At 35.9% G+C, this 27,592-nt stretch overlaps 1 protein-coding gene across 1 annotated transcript in view; it reads right to left on the bottom strand.

The window, feature by feature from the left end:
* The window catches only part of NUP210L (nucleoporin 210 like), a 142,075-nt gene that overhangs the window by 93,010 nt on the left and 21,473 nt on the right, over positions 1-27,592 (bottom strand). Inside the window, exons 8-12 of the mRNA XM_051993986.1 lie at positions 25,518-25,586; positions 24,746-24,852; positions 23,863-24,003; positions 20,985-21,122; positions 20,368-20,523 (exon numbers count right to left, since the gene is read on the bottom strand). Of these exons, the coding sequence (XP_051849946.1) occupies positions 20,368-20,523; positions 20,985-21,122; positions 23,863-24,003; positions 24,746-24,852; positions 25,518-25,586 (611 nt within the window). The remainder of the gene's footprint in view (positions 1-20,367; positions 20,524-20,984; positions 21,123-23,862; positions 24,004-24,745; positions 24,853-25,517; positions 25,587-27,592) is intronic.

The raw sequence follows: 27,592 nt of genomic DNA, 5'->3' as shown, positions 1-27,592 counted from the left end.
TTGTTTGTGCAAAACCTTTTAGATTTACTGTAATCAAAGTTGTCCGTTTTGCTTTCATGAAGTTCTCTAGTTATTCTTTGGTCACAAATTCCTCCCTTCTCAAAAGATTTGATAGGTAAACTATTCCTTGTTCTCAAATTTGTTTATGGTATCATTCTTTTTTTTTTTAAATAGTTTTTTATTTACAAGTTATATGCACGGGTAATTTTACAGCATTGACAATTGCCAAACCTTTTGTTGCAAATTTTCCCCTTCTTCCTCCCATTCACTCCCCTCGATGGCAGGTTGACTAATACATATTAAATATGTTAAAGTATAAATTCAATACAATATAAGTATACATGTCCGTACAGTTATTTGGCTATACAAAAAGAAAAGGACTTTGAAATAGTGTACTATTAGCCTGTGAAGGAAATAAAAAAAATGCAGATGGGCAAAAATAAGAGGGATTGGGAATTCTATGTAGTGGTTCATAATCATCTCCCAGAGCTCTTTCACTGGGTGTAGCTGGTTCAATTCATTACTGCTCTATTGGAACTGATTTGGTTCATCTCATTGCTGGAGATGGCACCGTCCATCAGAATTGATCATCATATAGTATTGTTGAAGTATATAATGATCTCCTGGTCTTGCTCATTTCACTCATCAGTAGTTCATGTAAGTCTCTCCAGGTCTTTCTAAATCATCCTGCTGGTCATTTCTTACCGAAAAATAATATTTCATAATATTCACAAAGCACAATTTTTTTCAGCCATTCTCCAATTGATAGGCATCCACTCAGTTTTATGGTATCATTCTTTATGCCTAAATCATGTATCCATTTTTATCTTATTTTGTTATGGGAGTATAAGATGTAGGTCTATGCCGAGTTTCTAACATATTACTTTCTAGTTTTCCCAGTAATTTCTGTCAAATAGTGAGTTATTATAGAAGCTGGAGTTTGGGGATTTATCAAAAACTAGATTGCTATAGGTCTTGATTATTGCATCTTGTGTGTCTAATCTATTCCACTGATCCACTGCTCTATTTCTTAATCGGTACCAAATGCCGCTTTATAATATAGTTTTAAGTTTGGTACCGCTAAGACACTATCCTTTGTATTTTTTTTTCATTAATTCCCCTTAATATTTTTTACCTTTTGTTTTTCCAGATGAATTTTGTTATTTTTCCTAGTTCTATAAAATAATGTTTTGGCAGTTTAATTGGTATGGCACCGAACAAGCAGACCAGAATTATGTAGATTTGTCATTTCTATTCCATTATCTCAGCCTATTCATGAGCAATTGATAGTTTTCCAATTGTTTAAATTTGACTTTACCTGTATGCGAAGTATTTTGTAATTATGTTCATAAAGTTCTTGGGTTTGTCTTGGCAGGTAGATACCCAAATATTTTATTTTGTCTACAGTAATTTTATTTTTATTTTTTAATCATTTATTTATTTTTTTAATTTTTTGCTGGGGCAATTGAGGTTAAGGGACTGGCCCAGGGTCACACAGCTAAGAAGTGTGAAGTGTCTGAGATCAGATTTGAACTCAAGTACTCCTGACTTCAGGGCTAATGCTTTATTCACTGAATCACCTAGCTGCCCCCTCTACAGTAGTTCTAAATGAAATTTCTCTATCTCTTGCTGATATATTTAGTAATATATAGAAATGCTGATGATTTGTGGGGGTTTATTTTATATCCTGCAACTTTGCTAAAGCTGTGAATTATTTCCAATAGGTTTTTGGATGATTTTCTAGGATTCTCTATGTATATCATCATATCATCTTCAAAGAATGATAGTTTTATTTCCTCATTGCCTGTTCTAATTCCTTTAGTTTTTTTTTCTTTTTTTACTGTTAAAGCCAACATTTCTAGTACAATGTTGAATAATAAAGATGATAATGGGCATCCTTTCTCACTCCTAATCTTACTGGGAATGCATCCAGCTTTTCTCCATTACAAATAATGTGTGTTATAGGTTTTTAGATAGATGCTGTTTATTATTTTAAGGAAAGCTCCCTTCATGCCTATACTCTCTATATTTTTAATAGGACTGAGTGCTGCATTTTATCAAAAGCATCTTCAGTTTTATTGAAATTATCATATGATTTCCATTAGAGCTAGTTCTTTTGATTTTCAATATATAGTATTCCATGACCTGCAATCTTTAATTGTAGCTGCTGATGGGTCCTGTGCAATTCTAATTGAAGTCACAGAATATTTGAATTTTTGTTGTTGTTGTTTATAAAGTTTTCTCTTTGATCTAGGATTTCAAAATTTAGCAATGATCTTCTGTATGTTTTCTCCATAGGATCTCTTTGAAATAGTAACCAGAGGATTTTTTCTATTTCTACTGTCCTCTCTTGTTTTTAACACTTCAGGAAATTTTTTTAAAATAGCATTTTATTTTTCCAAGTACATGCAAAGATAGTTTTCAACATTCACCTTTGCAAAACCTTCTAAATTTTTCTCTCTTCCTCCCTCTCTCCCTTCCCCAAGACAGCAAGCAACCTAATACAGGTTTAACATGTCCACTTCATCTAAACATTTCCATATTTGTCATGTTGCACAAGAAAAATCAGATCAAAAGGAGAAAAAAATGAGAAAAAAAAAAGCAAGTAAACAACTACCACAAAAGTGAAAATACCCTGCTTTGATCCACATTCAGTCTCCATTGTTCTTTCTCTGATGTGAATGGCATTTTCCATACTAAATCTGTTGAAACTGCCTTGAGTCACCTCCTTATGGAAAATAGCCAAATCCAACACATAATCTTGCTGTAACTGTGTACAATGTTTTCTTGACTATGCTTACTTCATTTAGTATCAGTTTATATAAGGCTTTCCAAGATTTTCTGAAATCAGCCTGCTCATTATTTCTTAGAGAGCAATAATATTCCATTGCATTCATATACCACAACTTATTCAGTCATTCCTCAACTGATGGGGCATGCTCTCAATTTCCAATTCCTTGCCATTACAAAAAAGGCTGCTGTAACCATTTGTGTAGATGTGGGTCCTGGGTCCTTTTTTCTCTTTTATGATCTTTTTGGGATACAGACCCAGCAAAGACAATGCTTGATCAATGAGTATGCACAGTTTTATAGCCCTTTGGTCACTGTTCCAAATTGCTCTCCAGAATGATTGGATCATTTCACAACAATAATGCATTAGAGGACAATTTTCTTTGATTATTTCTTGTATTATTGTGTTAAATTTCTTTCTTTTTTTTTTTTTTTTTGGTCATAACTTTCAGGCAGTCCAATTATCCTTATTTTCTCTTCCTAATCTATTCTCTAAATCTATTGTTTTTCTTACAAGATGCTTCTTATTCTCTTCTTATTTTTTATATATTTTTAAAATTATTTCTTGGTCTCATATAACTCCTCTGGCTTTTCCTTGCCCAATTCTTATTTTTAAAGAGTCCTTTAAGAATCTGGATATCTCCCTTTCTAGTTGGTAACTTTCTTTTCATAATCTTTTTGTTTTTCTTAGATTGTTCTTCTTATTATTATTTTTTAGTTTTTCCTCAATCTCTCTCATTTGATTTTGAGAGACTTTTTTTTAAGTTTTTCTATAAATTCTTTTTTGGGCAGATAACCATTTAACATTACTCTTTGAAGGAGAGGCTTTTTATACTTCAATATCCTCTGAAGAACAACTCTGATATTCCCTATTCCTATAGTAACTTTCTATGGATGGGTTTTTCTCCTCTGCTTGCTCATTTTTTAAAAAAGTAAGAATTTGTGGGGACAGCTAGGTGAGTGCAGTGGATAGAGCACAAGCCCTGAAGTTAGGAGGACCTGAATTCAAATCTGATCTGACACTTAACACTTCACACTTCCTTGGTCTGTGACCCTGGGCAAGTCACAACCCTAATTGCCTCAGAAAAAAATAAATAAATAGTTAAGACTACAAGTTTTTTTTAGTGTACTTCTATTCCTAGTATGGCTTCACTTCAGCTCCCTCCTCTGGCCTGGAAGATAAAACTAAGAACTCCACTCTTTTATAGTACCCACAGCCATCAGCATCCCTGCCCCACTTCTTCAGCACTCTCTGGGGGTGTGTGCTGATTCCTTCTCACCTAGGGCCATGTCTCAGCAGCACAAGTGGGCCTGGCGTTCCATATCAGCAGAGGTTCCCTCAATCTTCCCAGTCTCAGAACTCCAACTCCCCACAATACCCATGAGGTGAAAATTCCTGTGGTTTGAGCTGAAGCTGTTTCTGAACCCAGCTAGTTCTCTGCTTGCTGTTTCAGTGGACTTAGCTCAGAACTGTTTATACTTCATATGGCCAAATTTCCATCCCAGGATTTTGGAATCTTTCTTCAGGTCTTCTCTGGTTTCCCAAGAAAACCACTGTTCTGCCCCAGTTTTTGTTTATTTTTCATAGGTCTATGTTTACCTTGAGGTGCAATTTTGTTTTATTTCTGGGGGAAATCTGAAGAGCTTGGAATTTTCTGACCTACTCTACCACCTTCCCAGAGTAGTCCCCCCCTGTCTACATTCTTGTTATTGTGTATGTTATTTTCTTGTTTCAGCTTACATTATTTGCATTAATTCATGTAGATCTTTCATTCATCAAGTGATTTTGATGACTGCTATTTTATAATATAATTTGAGGTCTGAAAACACTACCTGTACTTTGTCTCTTTCTCTCTTCATCTTTACCTTGATCTTCTAGATCATTTTATTTTTACAAATGAATTTTAAAGTAGTTTTATCAAATGATTCACTGGTCATAGCACTCTTTCAACAACCTAAAAGGCGACTAACTCTACACGTGGACATCCATAGATGGCCAATATAGAAAGCAGATTGATTCTACACGTAACAAAGGTGGAAAAGCTTTATACAAAATAAAACCAAGACCAGGAATTGACTGCGGCTCAGATATTGAGCTTCTCATTGAAAAATTCAGACTTAAAGGGAAGAAAGTAGGTATGACCTAAATAAATTTTCTTATGACTATGACCTGGAAGTGATGAATAAATTTAAATATTGAAATTTTGTAGGCAGAATGCATTAAAAACTATGGACAGGGGACATAATATTATACAGAAAGCAGCAGGAAAAACATCCCAAAGAAAAAGACCAAGAAAGCAAAATGGCTGTTTGATAAGGCTTAACAAATAACTGAGGAAAGAAGGAAAGAGAGATGCCAAGAAGAAAGGGAAAGATATGCCCAAGTGAATGAAGAATTCCATAGAATAGGAAGGAGAGATAAGGTTTTCTTAAATAAGAAATGCAAAGAAATAGAAGAAAACAACAAAATGGGAAAGACAAAAAAAATCTCTCCAGGAAAATTAGATATATCAAGAAAATATTTCATGCAAAACTGGATGTGATAAAAAACAAAAATGGTAGGAATTTAACAAAAGTAGAAGAGATTAAGAAGTGAGAACATGTAGAAGAATTTATATAAGAAAGATCTTAACATCTTGATAGCCAAGATGGCGTGGCTATTGATCAAAAGCCAGACATCCTAGCAAAATGAAGTCAAGTGGGCCTGAGGAAGTACTGCCAACAGTAAATCTGGTAGAAGTGACAGAATGCCAGTTTAGCTATTTAAAATCCTAAAAGACAATGCTTTTATACTGTTAAAATACTGTAATATGCAAGCAAATTTGGAAAATCACCAATGGCTACTAGATTGGAAAAGATCAGTTTACATCCCAATTCTAAAGAAGAGAAATGCCAAAGAATGTTAAAATTACCTAACAATAGTACTTCTTTCATATACCAGCAAGGTTATGCTTAAGCTTCAACAATATAAAAAGTGAGAATTAATCAGAATTGCAAGCTAATTTTTTAAGAGACAGAGGAATTAAATTGCTAACATTCACTGGATTATGAAGAAAACAAGGGAGTTTCAAAAAGAAAAATCTACTTCTGCTTCACTCTTAACCATGTGGCTCAAAACAAAATATGGCGGGTACTCAAAGAGATGGAAGTACCAGATCATCTTACTTGTCTCCTGGGGAACCTGTATGTGGGTTAAGAAGCAACAGTTAGAACCAAACATAGAAAAACAGACTGGTTTCTGACTGGGAAAGGAGTACAAGGCTGTATATTTTTTTTCCTTATTTACTTAACTTATATGTAAAATACTTCAAAATGCCAGTCTGGACTAATCAAAAGAATTAAAGTTTCCAAGAGAAATATCAGTAATCAAGTATATAGGTGATACTACTTAGAAGGCAGAAAATGAAGAATTAAAAAGCATCTTAAGGAGAATAAAAAAGCAAAGTATAAAAGCTGGCTTAATATTTAACATCAAAAAAACCCCCATGGAAACTGGTCTCATCATTTTCTGGCAAATAGAGGGAGAAGAAATGGAAATGTGTAAAGATTTTATACTCTTTTTTTAAAAAAATAAGATTTCTAAGGTCTTTTATTTTATCCTCATAAAAATCTAATAAAACAGGTACTACAGATGCCAAGTTTTGAGGTTGTTTTTTTTTTTTTTCAGGTAAAAGGGAAACTGAGGCTCAGAAAGTTTATGTGATTTGCATATAATTAAATAGTTGACTAGTGTTAGAGGTAGAGGGGATTTAGATCTCTCTTTGCTACTTACTATATACTGCATTCCATTTGCAAAACTGCCCTAGAAAAATACATTATTTTACTCTGATGGGTACCTTTGGATTGTTAGTGTCTTCATCAAGATTTTCTATTACTGAGCTCAAAGACTATTGTAAACAGTGACTGCAGCCATGAAATTAAAAGATGCTTGTTCTTAAAAAGAAAGCTATGGTAAATCCAATAGCTATTGTAAAACAGAGATAGCACCTTGCTGATAAAAATCCAAAATGTCAAAGTTATGTTTTTCCACTAGTAATATTTGGCTGTAAGAGTTGGGCTACAAAGAAAACTGAGTACCACAAAACAGATGCTTTCTAATTCTGGTGCTGGAGAAACCTTTTGAGAATCCCTTGGATAGCAAGAAGATCAAATTGATCCATACTTAAAAAAAGAAATTAATTTAGACTATTCTTTGGAAGGACAAATACTGAAGCTGAGGCTTAAATACTTTGGCCACATAATGAGAAAAAGGACTCATTGAAAAAGATCCCTATGGGTCAATTCCAATAGATTTGTAATGGAGAGAGCCATCTACAGCCAGAAAGAGGCCTATGGAGACTGAATGTGGATCACAATATAGCTTTTTTTTAACCCTTTTTGTTGCTGTTTGCTTGCTTTTTTTCTTTCTTATTTTTCCCTTTTTGATCTGATTTTTCTTATACAGCATAATAAATGTAGAAATATATATATAGAAGAATTGCACATGTTTAACCTATATTGGATTATCTGCTGTCTAGGGGAAGGGGGAAGGTGGGGAGAAGGAAGGGAAAAAAATTTGGAACACAAGGTTTTCCAAGAGTGAATGCAAAGAACGAATCTTTGAATATATTTTGAAAATAAAAACTTATTATTAAAAAAAGATCTAATGTTGGGAAAAAATGAAGGCAAAGGCATAAAGCGGCAGCAGAGAATAAGATGAAGCGATAGAAGCAATGAACTCTTGAACTTGGTCAGACTTCCAAGAGATGGACTTGGTGTGCTATAATCATGAAGAACCGGACATGATCGAATGATTGAACAAGAAGAAATTCTGTCATTTTTATTATATTGGAAAAGTCCAACAATGAGTACTGAATAGTCTACACCTGTGATACAATATAATATGGCAAATATTTATTAAATACCATTATGGGCCAGATATATATTGTGTTGGAAATACAATTAAGAAAAAAGAAAGGGTCCTGCTTTCAAGGAGTTTATAATCTAATGGGGGAAGGCAATAATACACAAAGGGAAGCTGAAAGGGGGACAGGGGAAGCTCCACAGGGTAAGTAGAAATGGGCATGATAAAGATGATGGCAGAATTGAAATCAAGCAGGGCAGCTGGTGACAAATGAAGAGAAGACTTTCATTATAAAGCAAGGTCATGGGAAGCATTTTTATAGTACCCTCTATCCCTCCAATCTGAGAGGAAGAAACAACTAAAGGTACTGAAAAATTATGAATAAATATAACATTTTAAACTGTCAAATCTTAATAGTTATTTGTTATTCTCCTTTCTTTTCTTTTCTTTTTTTCTTCTTTTTTTTTTTTTTTTTTGCTGAGGCAATTGGGGTTAAGTGACTTGCCCAGGGTCACATAGCTAGGCAGTATTGTGTCTGAGACCAGATTTGAACTCAGATCCTCCTGGCTTCAGGGCTGTATTCTATCCACTGCACCACCTAGCTGCCCATTGTTCTCATTTCTTTAAGGAGCACTTTGTAACTGAATATATACACAACTATTATTTTTGCTCCTATGCATTGGAGATGGAGAAAATCACAGAAAAGTGCTGAATGAATCCACTAAAATTTATGCTACATAATCTCAACTGGACCCTCACTTCTGCAAGGCAATATCAATAAAATAATAATTTTAAACTTCCCTAACCTGGTCATTATCCCATTCAGCACAGCCAAACCTTTTCATACCTCTTCAAACCTTCTACAGCTCCTCTCCCCCAGTCTCTTTCTTAAGAACCCTATTTTATAGGGTTAAATAATTGAAACCATTCTCTGAGAGCTCCCTCTTGTCTCTTCTAAGTCATTTTACATCACCCTGGTATCTTCTCCCATTCTCCATCCCGTTCTTACATGACAAGAAGGCCCTTGTCCTTGCCAAGGAACTTAAACATGCACAAGTGATCCCATTCTATAACATCTCCTCTAACACATACTTCCTCTATCATTCCTACTCTCTCACTAAACTTCCTTCTCTCCCTATCCATTGCTTGTTTCCCTTGTTGCTTACAAACCTACGCACGTCTCTTGAATCTTCAAAAACCCTTCTCTTGATCCTTCCATCCTTTCTATTCTAATTCTTGTCCCATGTCTCTTCTGCCTTTGATGGCTAAACTCCTTGATGAAGGCCTCAATTTCCTTTCCTCTGTCTTCTTAACTCTCTACAGTCTGGCTTCCAATCTCATCAATCAGCCAGAAGTGCCCTCTCCAAAGTCACCAGGGATCTCTTTAGTTGTCAAACCCAATGGCTTTTTCTCAATCCTCATTTTTTAGCCCTCTTTGAAAGTCTCTCTCTTCTCCTTGATGCTCTAGGTTTTTATACACCAGCCTCTCCTGGGATTCCCCCCTATCTGACCACTCCTCAGGACCATCCAGGTCACACTTGTTAACCATGAGGGGCTACACAGGGCTCGAGCCTAGATCCTCTTCTCTTCTCCCTCTCTTCTACTTGATGATCTCATCAGCTCCCAAGCATTCAATTATCATCTCCATGCTGATGATTCTCACATCTCCTTAACCTGCCCTGACCTTCATTCTCACATATCCAATTGCCTATCAGACATGACAAAATGAAAACATTCTAAATTTAGCATGTCTAAAACTGAAACCGTTATCTTTTGCCCTATATCTTCCCCCCCACCACTTACCTTCCCTATTATTGTTGAGGGCACCACCTCCCTCCTACTCACCCAGGATCACAATCAAGCTCTCATTCTCTTCTCTATCACTTCCCACATTCAGTCAATATTAAAGTCCTTCCAGTTTTACTTTTATAACATGTCTTAGATGTACTCCCTTTTTTCTTCTGAGATTGCCACCATCCTGGTGCAAGATCTCAATCATCTCAATCTTGGACTATTCCAAGTGACTAGGTGATTTTCTGTCTGCCACAAGTCTCTCTCCACTCCAGTCCCTCCTACAATTCAACTTTCTTTTTTTATTATTATTATAGCTTTTTATTTACAAGATATATGCATGGGTAATTTTTCAGCATTGACGATTGCAAAACCTTTTGTTCCAATTTTTCCCCTCCTCCCTCCTCCCCCAGATGGCAGGATGACCAATACACTACATTCAACTGTCAAAGAGTTCTTCAACCTCCACCCCCTGATTCAATCAGTAGACTACCGTGTCTCCCTATCAAATCTATAATCAAACATAAAAATTCTCCCTTCAGAATTCAAGTCTTTCATAATCCAACCCTTTCCAACCTTCTTTATACCCCATCTGCAAGTACTCTTCAATCCAGTTACATGGCCTCTTTGATGGGTTACTTGAACAAGATGAACAAGATGCTTCTTGAACATTTACTGATTGCAAACATTCTCACTGGCTGTCTCTCATACATGAAATACTCTCGATTCTTTCTCTACCTCATTGGCTTCCTTCAATAAAATCCCATTTGCAGGAAGTTTTTCCCAATCCCTCTTAATTCTAGTGCCTTTCCTTGTTGATTATCCCTAATGTATCCTGAATATAGGTTGTTTGTTCAGTAATTGACATGCTGCCTCTCCCAGTAGAATGTGAACTCCTTAAGGGGAGGAACTATCTTTTACTTTTCTTTGCGTCTCTAGTGCTTTTCATAGTGTCCAGAACATAGTAGGAGCTTAATGTTTATTGACTCACAAACTATACAAGTATTTTGTGTGAATCGCAGATTGAAGTGGGATTTCCCTTTATATTGTTGGCTCTTGGATTTTGTTATTATTTAGAAATGGTGTTGTTTTATTCCTGAATGATAATATATTGCTACTACTCCATCATAACCATCCCACCCCAGTGATTCTGAACCCCTCTGGTCACCATTGTTCAAATTCCATTCTTCATCTTTCACTAATTACTCCTTTATTCTGTTCCTCTTCATCTTAATCCTCCCTAACCTCTTATCTAAGCTACCCAATTACACTGTGCTCTCTGGAATACCTGATTCATAGCTAATCAACTGGATATATCTCCAACCTCTTCCATTTTCATTTGCTCTATCTTCTTGTATTTGACCTAGCTCCCTCCTAATGACAGAGCTTTCCTGTTCTCAGTATTAGCTGCATTTTTATTTTCATTTAAACTCACTGGTTGTGGTAGGGGAATTGTAATAGTCCTTGTTTCTCATTGCTACTTCCAGGTTCTTTCTCTACCACTATCATATCATACCTCTCCTCCTTTGAAGTTCCACATTTATCACCAGCCTAAATTTTGATAACCATTGTTATCCAAAAGTCTCCAGGACACTCTCCTTTCTTCTGAAATGAGTTCAGTGCTTGATTCTCATTCTTTCTCTTCTGTCCAACTCCAGCCCTAATACTAGGGAACTAAAACATTTGAATCAACACTTCCTTAAATACTCTAACATCACAATTCCCCAACTTAGTTATTTTCTATGGCCTCTTCCCTACCAACATAGTTATATACATTTTCCCATCACTCAAAAGTATTCTAAATCCACATTCAAGAACTCTGAAAATTATTTATTTGATTATTAGCTGTTGTCATTTTACCTCCTTTCTCCTCTGCCCTGCAAATTCCAACCTGCTTCCTTGGTTCTCACTGCAGTCTCCAGTTGCTTCAGCCCCCAGTTCTTTCCCAGGCCATTAACTCTGCACGGGTTACACTTTTTTCCTTTCCTCATCATGATTCCTTGGTGAATCAGTTTAACTCTCTACTGTCTCATCAAGAATCTTACCCTTCCAAACCTTGGATTTTTTCCAGCATTTACTGACTTCATTCCTATGCACATGCTCCTGAACAAAGGTAGAGAAAAAGCACACAACTGTGCAGAATATGGAGATACCAAAGAAAGAGGGACTTATAGCTTTAAGGTCATTAACAGGTTTTAGGTTACCTGGGTTGCTTAAGGTCAACCCTGTCTCCTAAGACACTAGTTGTCCTGGATAGTAGGACAAAGTCACACCAGAGATTCTCAGGTCAACCTAGGTTAGGTATTAGACAGAAACAAAACAAAGGCATAGGGCCAGGATAGCTCAGGGTCACATACAAGTTTTTCCATGGGATAGCTGGAGCTTCTTTTGCATTTTATATTTATTCAAAGTATCTTATATTTTTCTGTGAAGTCACAGGTCATGTTCTCATTCCAGCCTACCCCCGTACAAATGAGTCTACAAGTTTATATTACAGCTGGGTCCTAACTGGAGAAGGGTAATCCTTTCATAATAGTTCACTATCACATCATCACAGTTACTTGAGAAAACCATCTATTACCAGGTGCCTCCACTTCCTTTCCTTTCACCATCTTTTTAACTCTCTAATTTAGCTTCCAACCTCATTTAACTGAATGTTCTCCCTAAAGTTGCCTAATCTAGTGGTCTTTGTCAGCCTTTGTCCTCCCTGACCTCTCTACAGCCTCCTTCTCTGCACTCTTTTCTCATTAGGTACCTGGGGTACCTTTCCTCTTCTTCCTCCTCCCTTTGGGTCGACTTCCTTGTTGCCTGGGCTGCATTTTCACCTAGGTCATGCCTGCTCCCAGAGGGGAGCTCCCGGGCTCCCCCCTTTCCATGTCACTTAATGATCTTCTCCTCTCCCACAGATTCCCTTCTCATCTCTAGTCAGACAAGTCCCAGTGTGCTTATCCAGCCTTAATCTATCTCTCGGATCCCTCAATTGAAATGTTCTGTGGACATTTTACATTCATCATACCTTTAACTGAACTCATTCTTTTTTGCCCCAAATCTTCCCCTCTCTGTTACTTAGTGAGGCTATTATCACCCTCTCAAGTATCCAGGTTCTCAACCTTGGTGTCATTCTTGACTCCTTCACCTCTCTCATCCCCTCCTCTCCATTTTGTTGTCAAGTCTAGTCAATTCTATCTTCACAACATGGGCCCCTTTCTTTATTTTAATATTGCAATCACCCTGGTACAGACCGTCATCACTTCACTCCTGGACTATTTCAATAGGCTTTTAATTACTCTCTCTGTCTCAAAGTTCTCTCCACTCATCTGTTAAATTATCTTTACCATGTCACTCCTTTGTTAAATGATCTCCAATGGCTCCCTATAACCACCAAGATCAAATATAAAATCATTTTTTTTTGGCATTGAAAGTTATTTATAACCTGGTCCTCTCTTACCTTTCCAGTCTTATTAAACCTGTTCAGTAGTTTTTCAGTTGTGTCTATCTCTTTGTGATCCTGCCTAGAGTTTTCCTGACAACAATACAAAAATGGTTTGCCATTTCTTTTTCCAGTGGATTTAAGACAGACATTAAGTTACTTGCCTAGTAACTGAAATTAGTTCTTACTGACTCCAGGACCAGGGCCAATTCACTCAGCCACCAAGCTAGATCTTAAAACCTTATTAAACCCACTGCACCATAAATACTTTGTGATTCACTTGACCACCCTTTGCTGTTTCTTATGTAAGACACGAATATGTCTGTTAGTTGCTATCCCCCCAAGCCTGGAATTCTCTTCCTTCTCATCTCCATCTCTGACTTCTCTATCTTCCTTCAAGTCCCAGTAGAAATCCCATCCTTGAGGACGTATTATTTTATTTTTTTGTCTTTCTTTGTATTTCTCATACTTAACTCAGTGCCTGGCACATAGTAAGTGCCTAGTTAATGCTAGTTGACTGGCAGTATTCAGCAGTGATATCTGGTAGGGATGAGACTAGCAAGAAGCAGATACAGATGGAATAAGCACTATAAATAACATTGTGTCAAAAAGGGGGGTTATTCCTCCTTACATGTTCCCCTACCTATTTCTCTTCTTCTCACAATGATGTATGTATTTGTGGGAGAGACCACCCCAAGTTTATGAAGAAAAGATTTTGTTGCTCCCTGTCTCCCTATGACATTTCGTTAAAGGCTTTTGCTTTGAAATGTTTTTGTCTTCCATTAGAGGGAGGATCATGGTTTCATGTACTGTAAAGTACCTTAAATCACAAGTAGCCATTCTTTGGAACGTGCCCTTGCAACCTGGAGGAGAAGGTACCACTAAGGTGCAACATAAGTCTTTAAATGTTTATCGAACAATTCCAACTCTTTTTTTTTTTTTGGACTAGCTAGAGCACTTCACAGGCTTTCTTACCACGAATTAGCAAGCTTATTACCTCCAAACACTAACTTCAAATCTAAAATTTTCCAGAGACTTTTTATTGATTTTCTCAGTAAGTGGATATATAAAAGGACTGATTAATGAATCCTGTTTAAATTGCTCTGTTAATTTATGTTGTAAATCTTAGAATTTTCACACTGATTTTGTGCAGAAAAAAACCAACAACATCCTAATGTACTTCAAGCACCATGTTCTTTCTTCAGGATGGTTTTCCTCATCTACTTAATAGTGCCTTCCTCTTTAAGGTTACCTTGTATTTAGTTTGTATATACTTGAATACACCTGTAGCTAGTGTAAAGGCACCACTCAGCCAATACTCATAGAGGGCTAGCAATTCATACCATCTGTCCTGCATCCTCCCACTGCAGTTTGTGAAAGTTCATTGGAAGGGAGGCTTTTATGAAAGTTCATTGGAAGGGAGGCTAATCTCTAAAATAGGGAAATTAGGATCATTCTTGCATTCATTAGCTTGCCTACAAACTCCAGTCCTGGCATCCCAGAGGCTATGTTAATTACAGTAAAAGTTATGGTTTTTGTTGGGTTTCCCTAAGGGAAAAAAGTGAAAGAGATACTCCCTGTACTGTGTATGTCAGGTATGAGATGGGATTATTTTCCTACACAACAAATCAATCTTAAACCTAGGAGAATCACAACACACATTAAGAAAAAGATTTAAGCTGGAGTTAACTATTGATTAGAGAAATAGAAATTAAGATAACTCATGTACTACTTCATACTTCTCAGATTGGCTAGGATGACAGGAAAAGCTAATGGTAAATATTGAAAGGGATATGGAAAAACTGGGATACTAATGCATTGTTGTGAAATAATCCAACCATTCTGGAGAGCAATTTGGAACTATGCCCAAAGAGCAATCAAACTGGGCAGACTCTTTGATTTGGCAGTGTTTCTTCTGGGCCTGTATCCCAAAGACATCATAAAAAATGGAAAAGGACCCACCTGTGCAAAAATGTTTTCAGCAGTTCTTTTTGTAGTGGCAAGAAACTGGAAATTGAGTGAATGCCCACCAAATAGAGAATGGCTGAATTAAGTTATGGTATATGAATGTAATGTAATATTATTACTCTGTAAGAAATGAAGAGCAGGCTGATTTCAGATAAGCCTGGAAAGATTTACATGAACTGATGCTGAATGAAGTGCAAAGAACCAAAAGAATTTTGTGCACAGTAATAAGATTATGTGATGATCAGCTGTGATGGATTTGGCTCTTTTTAACAATGAGATGATTTTCAAGGCAGTCCAATAGACTTGTTATGGAAATGCCATTTGCATCCTAGAGATGGTACGATGGATACTGAAATGTGGATCAAAAGCATACTATTTTTACTTTTTTGTTTGTTCTTTCTCTCTCATGGTTTTTCCCTTTTGGTCTGATTTTTCTAGCACAACTATGACAAATTATAGAAAAATTTTAATTTAACTGAAAAAGAATTTTAAAGAATTGCACATATCAGATTGCTTGCTGTTTTGGTGAGGTGGGGAAGAAAAAGAGAGAGGAAGTTTTACAAAAATGAATGTTTAAAATTATATATATTTATAAAAATAAAGTGCCAGATTCAGCAAATTAATTTATCACTGTGGTTTTCATCTGCAAGGAAGCTATTGCTTTTCAGAAAAACAGAAATATTAAATACATCATCAAAACATAAAACATTGGGGACGAAGTCTGCCTAAGAGAACATGTATGGCACAGAACATTCCAGTGACTGAAAAAACAGTCTGAAAAAAGACTGAGATGTTATATCCAAGCAGGAAGTATCAATTAGAAAAAAATCCCAGAGAATCCCTGGACCACAGGTTAGTGAAGGAACAGTTTAACCTGGCAATCCTGTTGCCTGAACGAGGAAGGAACACAGCAATGACAACTCTAGCTTTTCAGTCAATATAGAAGCCTGCACTGCAATAATCAGGACAGGAATCCCAGACCAAAGGAGAGTTTGTAAAAAAAAGTTGCTCTCAAACTAAAGAGTTTTTAATAGTGGCATTTTAATAGTGATGGAGTCCAGTGGCAATCTACTGAAACTCTCAACCAAAGACAAAATGACAAATCCATAGCTGGGTTATTAACTTGCAGCTCTCAAACTAAGAGAGCATGGAACAGATCTCATACCAGTTTGGAAGAATTGAAAGTTTGCAGGCCTCCAGACTGAGCTGTGAAAGCAGCAGAAGGACATACAAAGATGAATGCTTAGGCCAAAGACACTCTCAACCCCCCAACACTTAGATTAAGTTCAAAGTCAAGAAGAAAGCTGGAAAAAGAGTAAACATAAAGAACTTGGCCATAAAAAGCTTCTATGGTAACAGGGAAGCTCAAGACATGAACACAAAAGAGGAAAATAACTCAAGAACATTTATAAGCAAACACCAAATAAAATGCAGTTTGAAAACAAGTTCAACAAGAATTCCTAAAGAGGTTGGTTTTTTTTAAAAGCTAAAAAATGACTTAGAAAGCTAAAAAAACAGAGGAAAAAAAAAAGAACTAGGGAAAAAAGATATGAAAAGAAAATTAAGTCTAGAAAAAGAGGTACAAAACCTTACTAAAGAAAAATTGAAAATTGGAATTGGTCAAATGAAAACTAAAGGATTCATTAGACATCAAGAAATAATAAAACAAAATCAAAAGACTAAGAAAAATAATAATGGAAAGAGAAAAGAATATACTTGTCCTCAGTTGTTTATGGTATCTTCACCAAAAAATGAACATAAATTAAGGGGATTAAAAACCTTACAAACAAATGCAGAAAAACAGAAATATTAAATTCATCCTTTACTGGCTATAATGCAATTAATACTACATTCAATAAAGGGCCTTGGAAACAAAGATTAAAATTAACTGGAAACTAAATAATTTAATCCTAAAGAATGGGTGCCAAACCATAGAAAGAACTGATAATTTCACTACAGGTAATTACAATAATGAGACAACATACCAAAATTTGTGGGATACAGATAAAGTAGTCTTTAGGGAAAATTTATATCTCCAAACTCAAACAGTAAAACAATGAACTGGATGTTCTTTTAAAAACTAGAAAACCAAGATATCCAAAACTTCTAAAAAAAGTTATCAAACTGTGCATACCCTTTGATCCAGCAGTGTTACTACTGGGCTTATATCCCAAAGAGATCTTAAAGGAGGGAAAGGGACTCACATGTACAAAAATGTTTGTGGCAGCCCTTTTATAGTGGCAAGAAACTGGAAACTGAGTGGATGCTCATCAATTGGAGAATAGCTGAATAAATTATGGGATATGAATGTTACAGAATATTATTGTTGTGTAAGAAACAACCAGCAGGATGATTCCAGAGAGGCCTGGACAGACTTACATGAACTGATGCTGAGTGAAATGAGAAGAACCAGGAGATCAGTATACAAGGAAACAACAAGACTACAGGACAGTTAATTCTGGTGGACATGGCTCTCTTCAGCAATGAGATGATTCAAAGCAGTTTCAGTTGTTCAGTGATGAAAAGAGCCATCTACACCCAGAGAGTGGACCGTGGCAACAGAGTGTGGACCACAACATAGCATTTTCACTCTTTCTGTTGATGTTTGTTTGCTATTATGGGCCAGAATTCTGAAACAAGGATTCTTACCAGATGTTAAGTCAGTGGAATTGATGAGACAATGGTTATCTAGTTTAGCACAATGACTAATAGTTCTCTAGTTTAGTACGTGCACTTAGTACTTAATATAGTTCCACAAGATTCACACCTATGATAATGGAGTCAAATCTAGCAAGGACTAGATGAGATTCATTCCACCTTCAGTCAGGCTCCTGGCGGCTCTTCTGGGGGACTGAGAGGCTAGGAGATAGAGCCAGAAAGGACAAGTGGACTGGAGGTGGGAGCTCAGAGCCAAGGAGAGAGATTCATTGCATCTTCGGTCATGCTCTTGGTAGCTTTCTTGGGGAATTGAGAGGCTCAGAGACAGAGTCAGAGCAAGAGAAGACAAACGGACTGGAGGCAGGAACTCAAGCTTTCTGAGCTAAGGAGAGACAGATTCATTTCCATTGTCCATTTTGTGATGGCTGGAGACTGAAGCACAAACCCTCTGACTCAGAGAAATTCAATTCCATCTTCATCATCCTTTTCTCCTGCTCCTCCCACTGACACCAAGGCCCATCTGAAAGGCTCTTCAGAAAGCTAACCAGCCCCAGGCAAAGAGACAATAAAGAATTTGGACTCTGGACTTTAACACCTGGCTATTCTTGTGGTGATTATTGAACTGAAAGGAAGGCTGCTCCAAGACCTCCAAGAAAACCACCGAGAACATTACAGCTTGCATTTTGTTTTCTTCCTCAGTTTTTTTTTTACTTCTTGATCTGATTTTTCTTGTGCAGCAAGATAGCTGTATAAATATGTATACATATATTGGATTTAACATATATTTTAACATATTTAACATGTATTGGATTACCTGACATCTAGGGAAGGAGGGGAAAATTTAGAACAGAAGGTTTTGCAAGGATCAATGTTGAAAAATTACCGATGCATATGTTTTGTAAATAAAAAGCTTTAATAAAAAAAAAAAGTCACCAAAAATTTTTTAAAAAGGTTTTCCACAAACAAAACCAACAGAAACAAGATTAAAAGGGAAGTACAAAGTTGGGAAATTTTTTGTCCAACTTTATGCCAATAAAACTAGTAAACCAAATTAAATAAATTAATGTTCATGAAAACATAAATTATTCAGAATACCAATGGAATTCTTCAAATAATCCTATCCTAAGGGGGAAAAAAACTAAAGAAGCCATAAATGAACTCCCTAAGGGGGGAAAAAAAAAAAACAGGACTAAATGGGTTTACAATTAAGTTCTGACAAACATTTAAAAAGTAGTTCTAATATACAATTTCATAAACATCAAAACAATTTGGTACTAATTAAGAAATAGAGAAGTTCACTTGAACAGATTAAACACAAAACTTTCAAGCAAATGAGCACAGTAACCCAGGGTTTGATAAGCCCAAAGATCCCTGTTATTGGGGCAAGAACTCAGTATCTGAAAAAATTGTTGGAAAACTAGAAAACAGTCTGGTAGAAACAAGATATTGAACATTTCACACCAAATACCAAGACAAGCTCCAAATGGATTTAGATTTAGATACAAAGAATGATATCATGTAAATTAAAGCTTAGAAGAAATCAGCTGTCAGATTTATAAATAGGGTACGAGAGTATATGGCCAAACAAGTTATAGGGAAGTTTACAGAAGCTAAAATGGACAATCTTGATTATACAAAAAATTTTTGCACAAACAAAACCAATGCAGCTAAGATTAGAAGAGATGCAGGACTGAAACAAAATCTTAGCAGTAAGTCGTTTTTTTTTTCATTGATACAGGTTTCATTTCTAAAATATATAGAGAACTGAGTCAAATCTATATGAATGTCATTGCTCAATTGATAAGTTGTCAAAGGATATGAAAAAAAAAGTTCTCAGAAGAAGAAATCCAGGTTATCATAGACTATAGGAAAAACTACTCTAAAGCATTAATAATTAAAGAAAAGCAAATTAAAACACTTTTGAGGTACCTAGCTACTATTTCACATCCATCAGATTGGCTAAGTTGACAAAAATGGAAAATGATAAATGCTACAGGGGCTGTGGGAAAACAGGTACACTAATGCATAGTGATAGAGCTGTGAATCAAGCATTGTGGAAATCAATTTGAAACTATGCTCAAAAAGGTATTAACTGTATATACCCTTTGATCCAGTATTACCATGACTAGTTCTATACTACAAAAGGATCAAAGAAAGAGGAAAAGAATCCATATGAGCAAAAATATTTATAGCAACTCTTTTTTTGGTGGCAAAGAATTGGAAATGGAGGGAAAGCTCATGAATTGGGAATGACTTAACAAATTGTGGCATATGAATGTGATGATTGATATATAACTGTGCTGTTGTGCTTTCTTTCTTTCTTTTTTTTTTGTTTTTGGAGAGACGAAAGAGGGACATGGATAATGCATAAAAATTTTATATTGCTATATATAATTGTAATGAGTTTTGTTTTTCTTGATTTCTCAATGGGTAGGGGAGGAAAGAGGGAGAGAATCTGAAAATGAAAACAAAATGAAATTGAAATTAAAAAATTAAAAAGAGAAAAAAAAGGAATATTAGTTTTATTTCAATTTTGAAAAGGAGAAAATTTCTCTCAGCAATTAATCTTTGTAAACATGTCATATACAGTTATGTAAAAATCTGACATTCACAATCTATAAGCAACTGACAAACTTACTAAGAAAAATATCCCTTCACCAAATGATAAATGGCCAAAGCTAATCAACCAATAGTTCATAAAGCTGCAATTCATAACCCCAGGACTGCTTAGTTAATAAGCAACAGCAAAACCAATTTAAAAAAAAATATAGTCAAAAATGAATATGAATCTATGCATAAAACGTACTCATCAAGAAATATTTGGAGATGAAAGTCTATACTCAGGTAGGAGTTATTCAAGGGCAAATGGGAAAAGGAATAGACTTACCTTTATTTCTCCATAACGGAAGGGATTTTGTACATCTCTGGCCTGAATAGTGCTGTTGCCCTTGACTTGGCCTGCAGTCACCACTCCCTTTATGGTCACCATTGCCACTGTTTCATTGGAAGAGGTCCAGGTAAAGTTGCCACTACCACCTTGTACCTATATGAAAGCATATTCAAAAGTTTATTATCTCAGAAATGAACCTATTTGATGATTCAGGGCAAAATTGGATTGGTGAAATAAAATTAAGAAAATAATTCCTATAGACTTTCCGGAGCTGAGAGATGATATTAAAGAAATAGCTAGATGGTGAGAATAATATTTTAGGGGGAAATAATGGCAATATTTACTCTCTCAACTCAAAACAGGCAAAGATATATAAAAGAAATAGTTTGACATCTTTACATTTGTAAAGGAGATTTGGGCAGAGAAGAAGAGGCAATGAGATAGGAGAAAACTCATCATCTATTATAGCTGCCAAGAGCAAAATTAAGTAAGCATCACTTTTAGGATACTGAAGAAATCAAAAAAATTCGATATCTACTAAGCAATTTCACTAATTTCTATTAATAAAGGAATTATTATTCTTTTGTAATTTCTTAGCCAATAGTATACAGTACCTGTACTTTGTAACGATAGACCATTTCCATGGGATGGTGAGGAAATGCTAAAAAGGTGGGTGTCAGCTTAATGGGAAAGTAAATCTTCACTTCTTGCTGATGGCTAATTTGATCCTCTAAGTGATGGAGAACATCATTCTACAAGGGGGATGTGGAAAATTACATGAAATCTGTCACTATGACAACAAACTACATGCACTAACAGAAACATCAGAAGCAATAGATACATGTGGGGTCAAAAGCTCAAAATACATCAATTTCGCAATTCATGATGTGAACATAATGAAATCAGGAAAATTCAGTTGACAAGGGGAAATTATTTATCATGGTTCACGCATGGTTATTGTTAACAATCTGCCCATCAAGTAGCTAACTAGGTAGGTGCTGAGGTCAATTGTTTCCATGCTGTTGGATGGGTGGGAAAAAAGTGATATCAACATGAAAATTCACAAATTTTAAAACTACAGAATTTTTCAAAATTATTAATTTAAACTTTTTGTATTCTTTTATTTCAGTGTCCTGGAGCAAAGTCCAGATTGTCCTGTCCTACATAACAAATTGCATGTCCCTATTTTTACTGGGTTATAAATCTCCTTAAGAGCATGGATCAAGCAGATCTTGTTTGATTTTTCGTACTTCTCTGTACACATTAGGCACTTTAAAATATTGCTGAATTACATTTAAAAAGTAATTTCAGGAAAATAATTTGGCTAAGGAAAAAACAAAAATATTTCTTATTAATTAAAAAAAATTCAGCTACTATCAGTTCTAGACTCAGGTAAGGTAAATAGATACCTAGTGAAATTTCTTTTTTGACCTAGAGGAAATGAAAATTAATGCCTACTGAAAAACTAAAGCCCAAAGAAAAAGATACTGCTACATTAGTAATATTCAGACAGCTTACGTTAGTAAGATTGCAGTAGCAAGTGTGATATATTCATTATTTTTGCATTCTAAATCATTTAGCAACTAAATCAACATCTCAAATCATTCTTCCATATTTGTAGAACTTTAGAATTAAACACCCAAGACCTCAATTAGCCATCTGTGGCACAAAGTCCCTTGTTCAGTTAAAAAAATTTTTTTTGAATAGTAAATATATGAATAAGAGCCTACAGAGGCAGTGGTACGATGAATAGAATGTCAGTCCTGGAGATAGTAAGATCGGGGTTTGAGTTTCTTTTTCTGTGACAAATATGTGACTATGGGCAAGTCACTCAACCTCTGAGTTTTCTGGGTGTCTCTCTATAGATTATGGATGTAACAGCTGGTTGATAATGGATAGAGTCATGGACTTGAGGTCAAGGAGATCTGAAATCAAATCCTACCTCAGATACTTGCTGGCTACATGACTCTGGGAAATTCATTTACCCTATCAAAGGCTCCGTTTCCTCATTGTAAAAAGAGGATAACAATAACACCTATGTTTCAGAGTTGTGAGACTCAAATGAGATAACGTGTAAAATGCTCTGTAAACTTTCATGTACTACACAAATATGAACAATTGTTATGAATAGCAGATTGCATTGATGAAGAGCTTCCTTATGGGGGTTCCCTATGAACCAATGAAAGTATATATCTTTATTTAAAAAAAAAAGCGAAATAATCTTAACTGAACTTTTAGATGATTAAAGATTAAGGTTTCCCAAGATAGCTAATCAGATAATTATGCATTTTATTTTTCTTATTATTAGGTTTTAATGAATACAAACAAGGTGATTATAACAAGCAGTTAAGCACTTTAACTGGAATTAGTCTGATTCTTTAATTAAGATAAAAAGAAAACTACAGTAAGAATAACCTTAAAAGAAACCAAGTTGGGATAGAGACAATGTGGTCAGTGAAGGGGATTAAAAAACAATTGCATCTGGAATCAGAGGATTTGGTCAAATCACAGTTCTATTAGAGCAAGCCTAGATCACAAAGATAGTTTATATCTATATAAAATGAGTGGATTGGAATTACCTCTAAAGTCAACTTCTAATACTAAATCCATGATCCTATGACTCTCTCCTATTATGTAACCTCTAGGATTCAATAAGACCTTATTTGAGGGGCAGCTAGGTGGAGCAGTGGATAGAGTATCAGCTCTGAAGTCAGGAGGACCTAAGTTCAAATCTGGTCTCAGAAACTTGAGAATGCTTAGCTGTGTGACCATGGGCAACTCACTTAAACCCAAATACCTCAAAAAAAAACCAAACCTAGTTTGATCATTTTCAAGGTATTGTGCTTCAATAGTTCAGCAATAAAAATGGCAATGTTATATTATATACATTATACTTTGTACATAATATGTATTATAATCATTTTTATATAGCACTTTAAAGTTGATAAGAACTTTAGGACAGATGATGTATATCTACCACAGGCTAATATGCCTCTGATTGGAAAAGATGGACATTGGAGAGCTTTTCCCAGATGCTTCATTTCTGCAAGTATTCCAGAGTAGCCATCTCATCATCTCCCAATCAGCTGAGGATATCATCATACTCCCACACCAAAAAACCTCTCTTTTAAGTTTATTTTTATGTGTTTTAATATTGTCTTCTTCAGTTAGATTGTGAGGTCCTTGAGGGCAGGGACTATCTTTTGTTTGATGCATAGAAGGTACATAATATTATTGATTTACTGACATGCCAAAACCAAATTGAATGTGAAGTCTATGGGAACTGAGTTTAAATTCCATTTTGAAATTTAATAGTTTTGTGACCATGGACAAGTCCCTCTACTTCTTTTAGCTTGGATTTCCTAATCTGTAAAATGGGAACAGTCTATTCTTGAAGTTCCCACTTCATGGCTGAGATGAGATGATATAAAATGCTTTGCACTATACAAATGTCAGCTATTATTACTACACAAGCAATCTTTTGATTCCTACCTGATAAATAATTGAAGTCAGGGTAGCTTTTATTACTGTGACACCATCTTTAAGAATTCTGACTACATGATAAGAGCCATTGATGGTAGATACCTCTTCTTCAAAGAACTCCTTTGGAAACTGGTGCATCATCCTGAGGTTCTGAAAATCAGCCCATAGCAAACATAGATCTGCAGAGAGGCTCCCTTCCTAGAACCCTCTTAATCCCAAAGTGTCTGGGGAAAAATGGTTTTTGTGCATTCATGGGGACAAAGAAACTACTTTTAAGATTCTTTAGATGCTAATATTTTTTAAAATTTCTGGTATCTCAAGTAGCTTGGAACAAAAGAGGGATAAAAAACAAACTGATGACACCACCAGTGTAATCTGTTTCCATTTTGCAAATTGTACTGACAAATAGATATGTGACCCTGGGAAGGTAACGATAAACAGGCTAGATGCTGTGATCTCTCAGGTGCCTTCCAGTTCCAAGGTTCTATGCCATCTATAGCTAACTGGGAGCAGAGCTTCCAAATGACTGTATATATTACCACTCCTAGGCTAGCCATACCACGGTACCCACCATAGCCCTCTTCAAAAGGTACAAGTCAGAAGTTAGACAAAGGGAATCAGACTTCCCTTTTCATACGTGGGGATGCCTATTCTGAAAGTGACTAAACTATATAATTTGACTTCTCAGTCACTATACTTCAAGAATTTGGGTATTTTCAAAATTGAAAACTACCAACTTGCATCACAAAAGGCTGAGCTATTGATAGAAAGAATAAATTTAGGAAGAATAGTGATGCAGCTATCCATCAGGATACCTTTTTCCATCTATCTCACTCAGGTAATGCAGAAAAAGGCTGCCTCAGTATCTGGCACTTCACACAGACACACTCACATCAGACACGTAGACTCTGGTGCTACTTTTGTCATACACTTCAACTGTAATGATGTAGGTCTGCTCCACTTCCAGACTCCATCGGTCTCCAGGCTGGACAGTGAAGCCTGTACAAAAACCAAGCAGCAGCATGTTAAGAGTGGGTGTTTTCTGGCCAGGCGATGCCAAACAAAACGATGAGGCCCCACCAAAAGCCCAGCTTAGTTTCTACGGTGGAGATGGACTCCAGAGTAGACTCAGCTCTCCCTTTCAAACTGTACAGTTTTGATCAATGTTGCTGAATTTTCAGCTTCAAAGTAGGAGTCACCCTGGTGCTTGTGCAAAAAACAAAACCATGAACTCCACTTGTAACTCCCACTGGTGATGGATCTGGCCAAGTTTCAGCTCCTGGAGCTGGACCTATTGTTCCACTGGACTCACAGGACACGTGGGGCTTCTTTTTTCCTGCCGTGAACACAGCCTTCTCTCCTTTCCTGAATGAGGTATCTGACCCAAACCCAAGAGAGAAGGAAGCTTCATATTACATGGATCTTTTCTTCTAAGTTTCTCACAACCTGTTTCAAGATTTCTTCTTCCAACTGATGACAATCAGTGGAAATAAACAAGGTGAGAAAATGTCAAAGTAAAACTGGGTCTGAAATGAGTTTTACATCTCAGTTAACAAAATGGCTGTCATTTCCTCTGTGGATATTTTCTAATGCCGCCACTTAACTGATAAGAAAACTGAAGAAATTGAAGGGGAATGTTTTTCAGCTTTCTCAACAACTAATACCTAAAAATCCAGGCTCTACAATGTATATGGTACAGTTTGGGAGTCCAGACACACACCGCATATGGACATCTTAGTTTTTGCTTAAGGAAAAAAGATTACACAGTGCTGTAGAGAGGCATCAAGGTATAGAAAGCTATAAACTGCTTCTCTTGTTATTCTTTCGATGGTAAAGACAAGAACAGAATATAAACTGCTTGAAGGTAGACCTGAGTTATCTGTAGTCCCAGTGTTGAAAAGGAAGTCTTGCAATTTAAATGTTTATAAAAAAGCAAATAAGGTTAGGTTGAGGAGTAGCGTGAAGATTTTTTTTTCCCCATTGCTAAGGCAATTGGTTAAGTTACTTGCCCAGGGTTCCACAGCCAGGAAGTTTTAAGTTTCTGAGATCAGATTTGAATTCAGGTCCTCCTGACTTCAGTGCTGGCGCGCTATCCACTGCACCACCTGGCTGCCTTTTAGAGTGAAGATACTTTTGCTCAACAGTGTTCAATATGATGTAGGAGAAGGGACAATGGACTTGGAAGAGCTGGGGATCAGTCCAAGTTCTATCATTTACTAAACATATGATGACCTCTGAGATTCTTTCCCACTTTGATAATCTATGATGTTAGACAAATCACTTAACTACTATTGGGTCTTATTCCCCTCATCTGTAAGACGAGGTCAGTATAAATTATTTAAAACATCCCTTTCAACACTAAGGATCTATACATAATTCTGTAATCATAGGGCTATTTCAAAGCTTGAAAATGAGGAAGGTGAAAAAACCTGATAGTTTATTTTCTATTACTCAAAGTAAAATTTTCATGCAAAATTTCCTTCTACCATCAGATACACAGTTACTTAATATTTATATGCCTGGAGTTAGAAAGACCTGGGTTCAAATCCAACTCTTGATGCTTATTAGTTTTGTGACCTTGGGCAGGACATTGTCTCAGTTTCCTTAAATATAAAATAAAGATAGCAAAAGAACCTAACTTCCAGAACTGTTATGAGGTAATATTTGTAAAGCACTTAGCATAATGTCTGATATATAATAGGTGCTGTATAACTACTAACTAGAATGATTATTGTTCTTGTTATTGATAATATTACTAATTTTCACATAATGCATATGAAAAAATGATTTGATTATATATATTATTTCTGTCTTTCATTATTACAAATAATATAAAAGCAAACCATCATTAATTTAAACCACACTAACTTTTAGCATTTGATAATTAATTCAGAAACTGTTTGTCTTTATCAGTAAAGAAAAAGGGGTTTACTCACACATATTTATAATGATCCTAGAAAAGTGAGATTCAAGGAGATGTTAAAAGTCACTTGAAGGCACTGACCGTTTTCAAACAGTGTCCTGTACATCAGAAACTGTGACATACAAACAGTAAGCACTTTGATTGGTTTAAAGTACTTTCCTTGAGCAATGTGTCCCAAAGGGCTATCAAACTGTGCATACCTTTGGATCCAACAAACTGGGATTGGGTATCCCAAAGAGATCACAAAAATGGGAAAAGGACCCACATGTGCAAAAATGTTTGTGGCAGTCCTTTTTGTAGTTGCAAGGAACTGGAAACTGAGTGGATGCCTATCAGTTGGGGAATGACTGATAAGTTATGGTATATCAATATTATAGAAAATAATATTCTATAAGAAATGACCAGCAGGATGACTGCGGAAAAGCCTGGAAAGACTTATATGAACTGATATTGAGTCAAGTGAGCAGAACCAAGAGAATATTGCATACAGTGACAAGATTATGTGATGATTAACTCTGATGGACTTGATTCTTTTCGACAATGAGGTGATTCAAGGCAATTCCAATAGACTTGTGATGGAAAGAACCATTACATCTAGAGAGAGAACCATGGAGACTGAATGTGGATCAAAGCATAGTATTTCCACCTCTTGTTGTTGCTTTTTGCTTGTTGTTTTTTTCTTTCTTGTGGTTTTTTTCCTTTTTGATAAGATTTTTCTTGCGCAGTATGATTATGGAAATATGTTTAGATGAACTGCACATGTTTAACCTATATCAAATTGCTTGCTGTCTTGAGAACAGGGCGGGAGAAGGGAGA

The sequence above is a fragment of the Antechinus flavipes genome, chromosome 4 (genome assembly GCF_016432865.1).
Source record: "Antechinus flavipes isolate AdamAnt ecotype Samford, QLD, Australia chromosome 4, AdamAnt_v2, whole genome shotgun sequence".
Lineage (NCBI taxonomy): Eukaryota > Metazoa > Chordata > Mammalia > Dasyuromorphia > Dasyuridae > Antechinus > Antechinus flavipes.
Note: the sequence above shows the minus strand (reverse complement) of the source record. Positions and strands in the feature narration are given on the sequence as shown.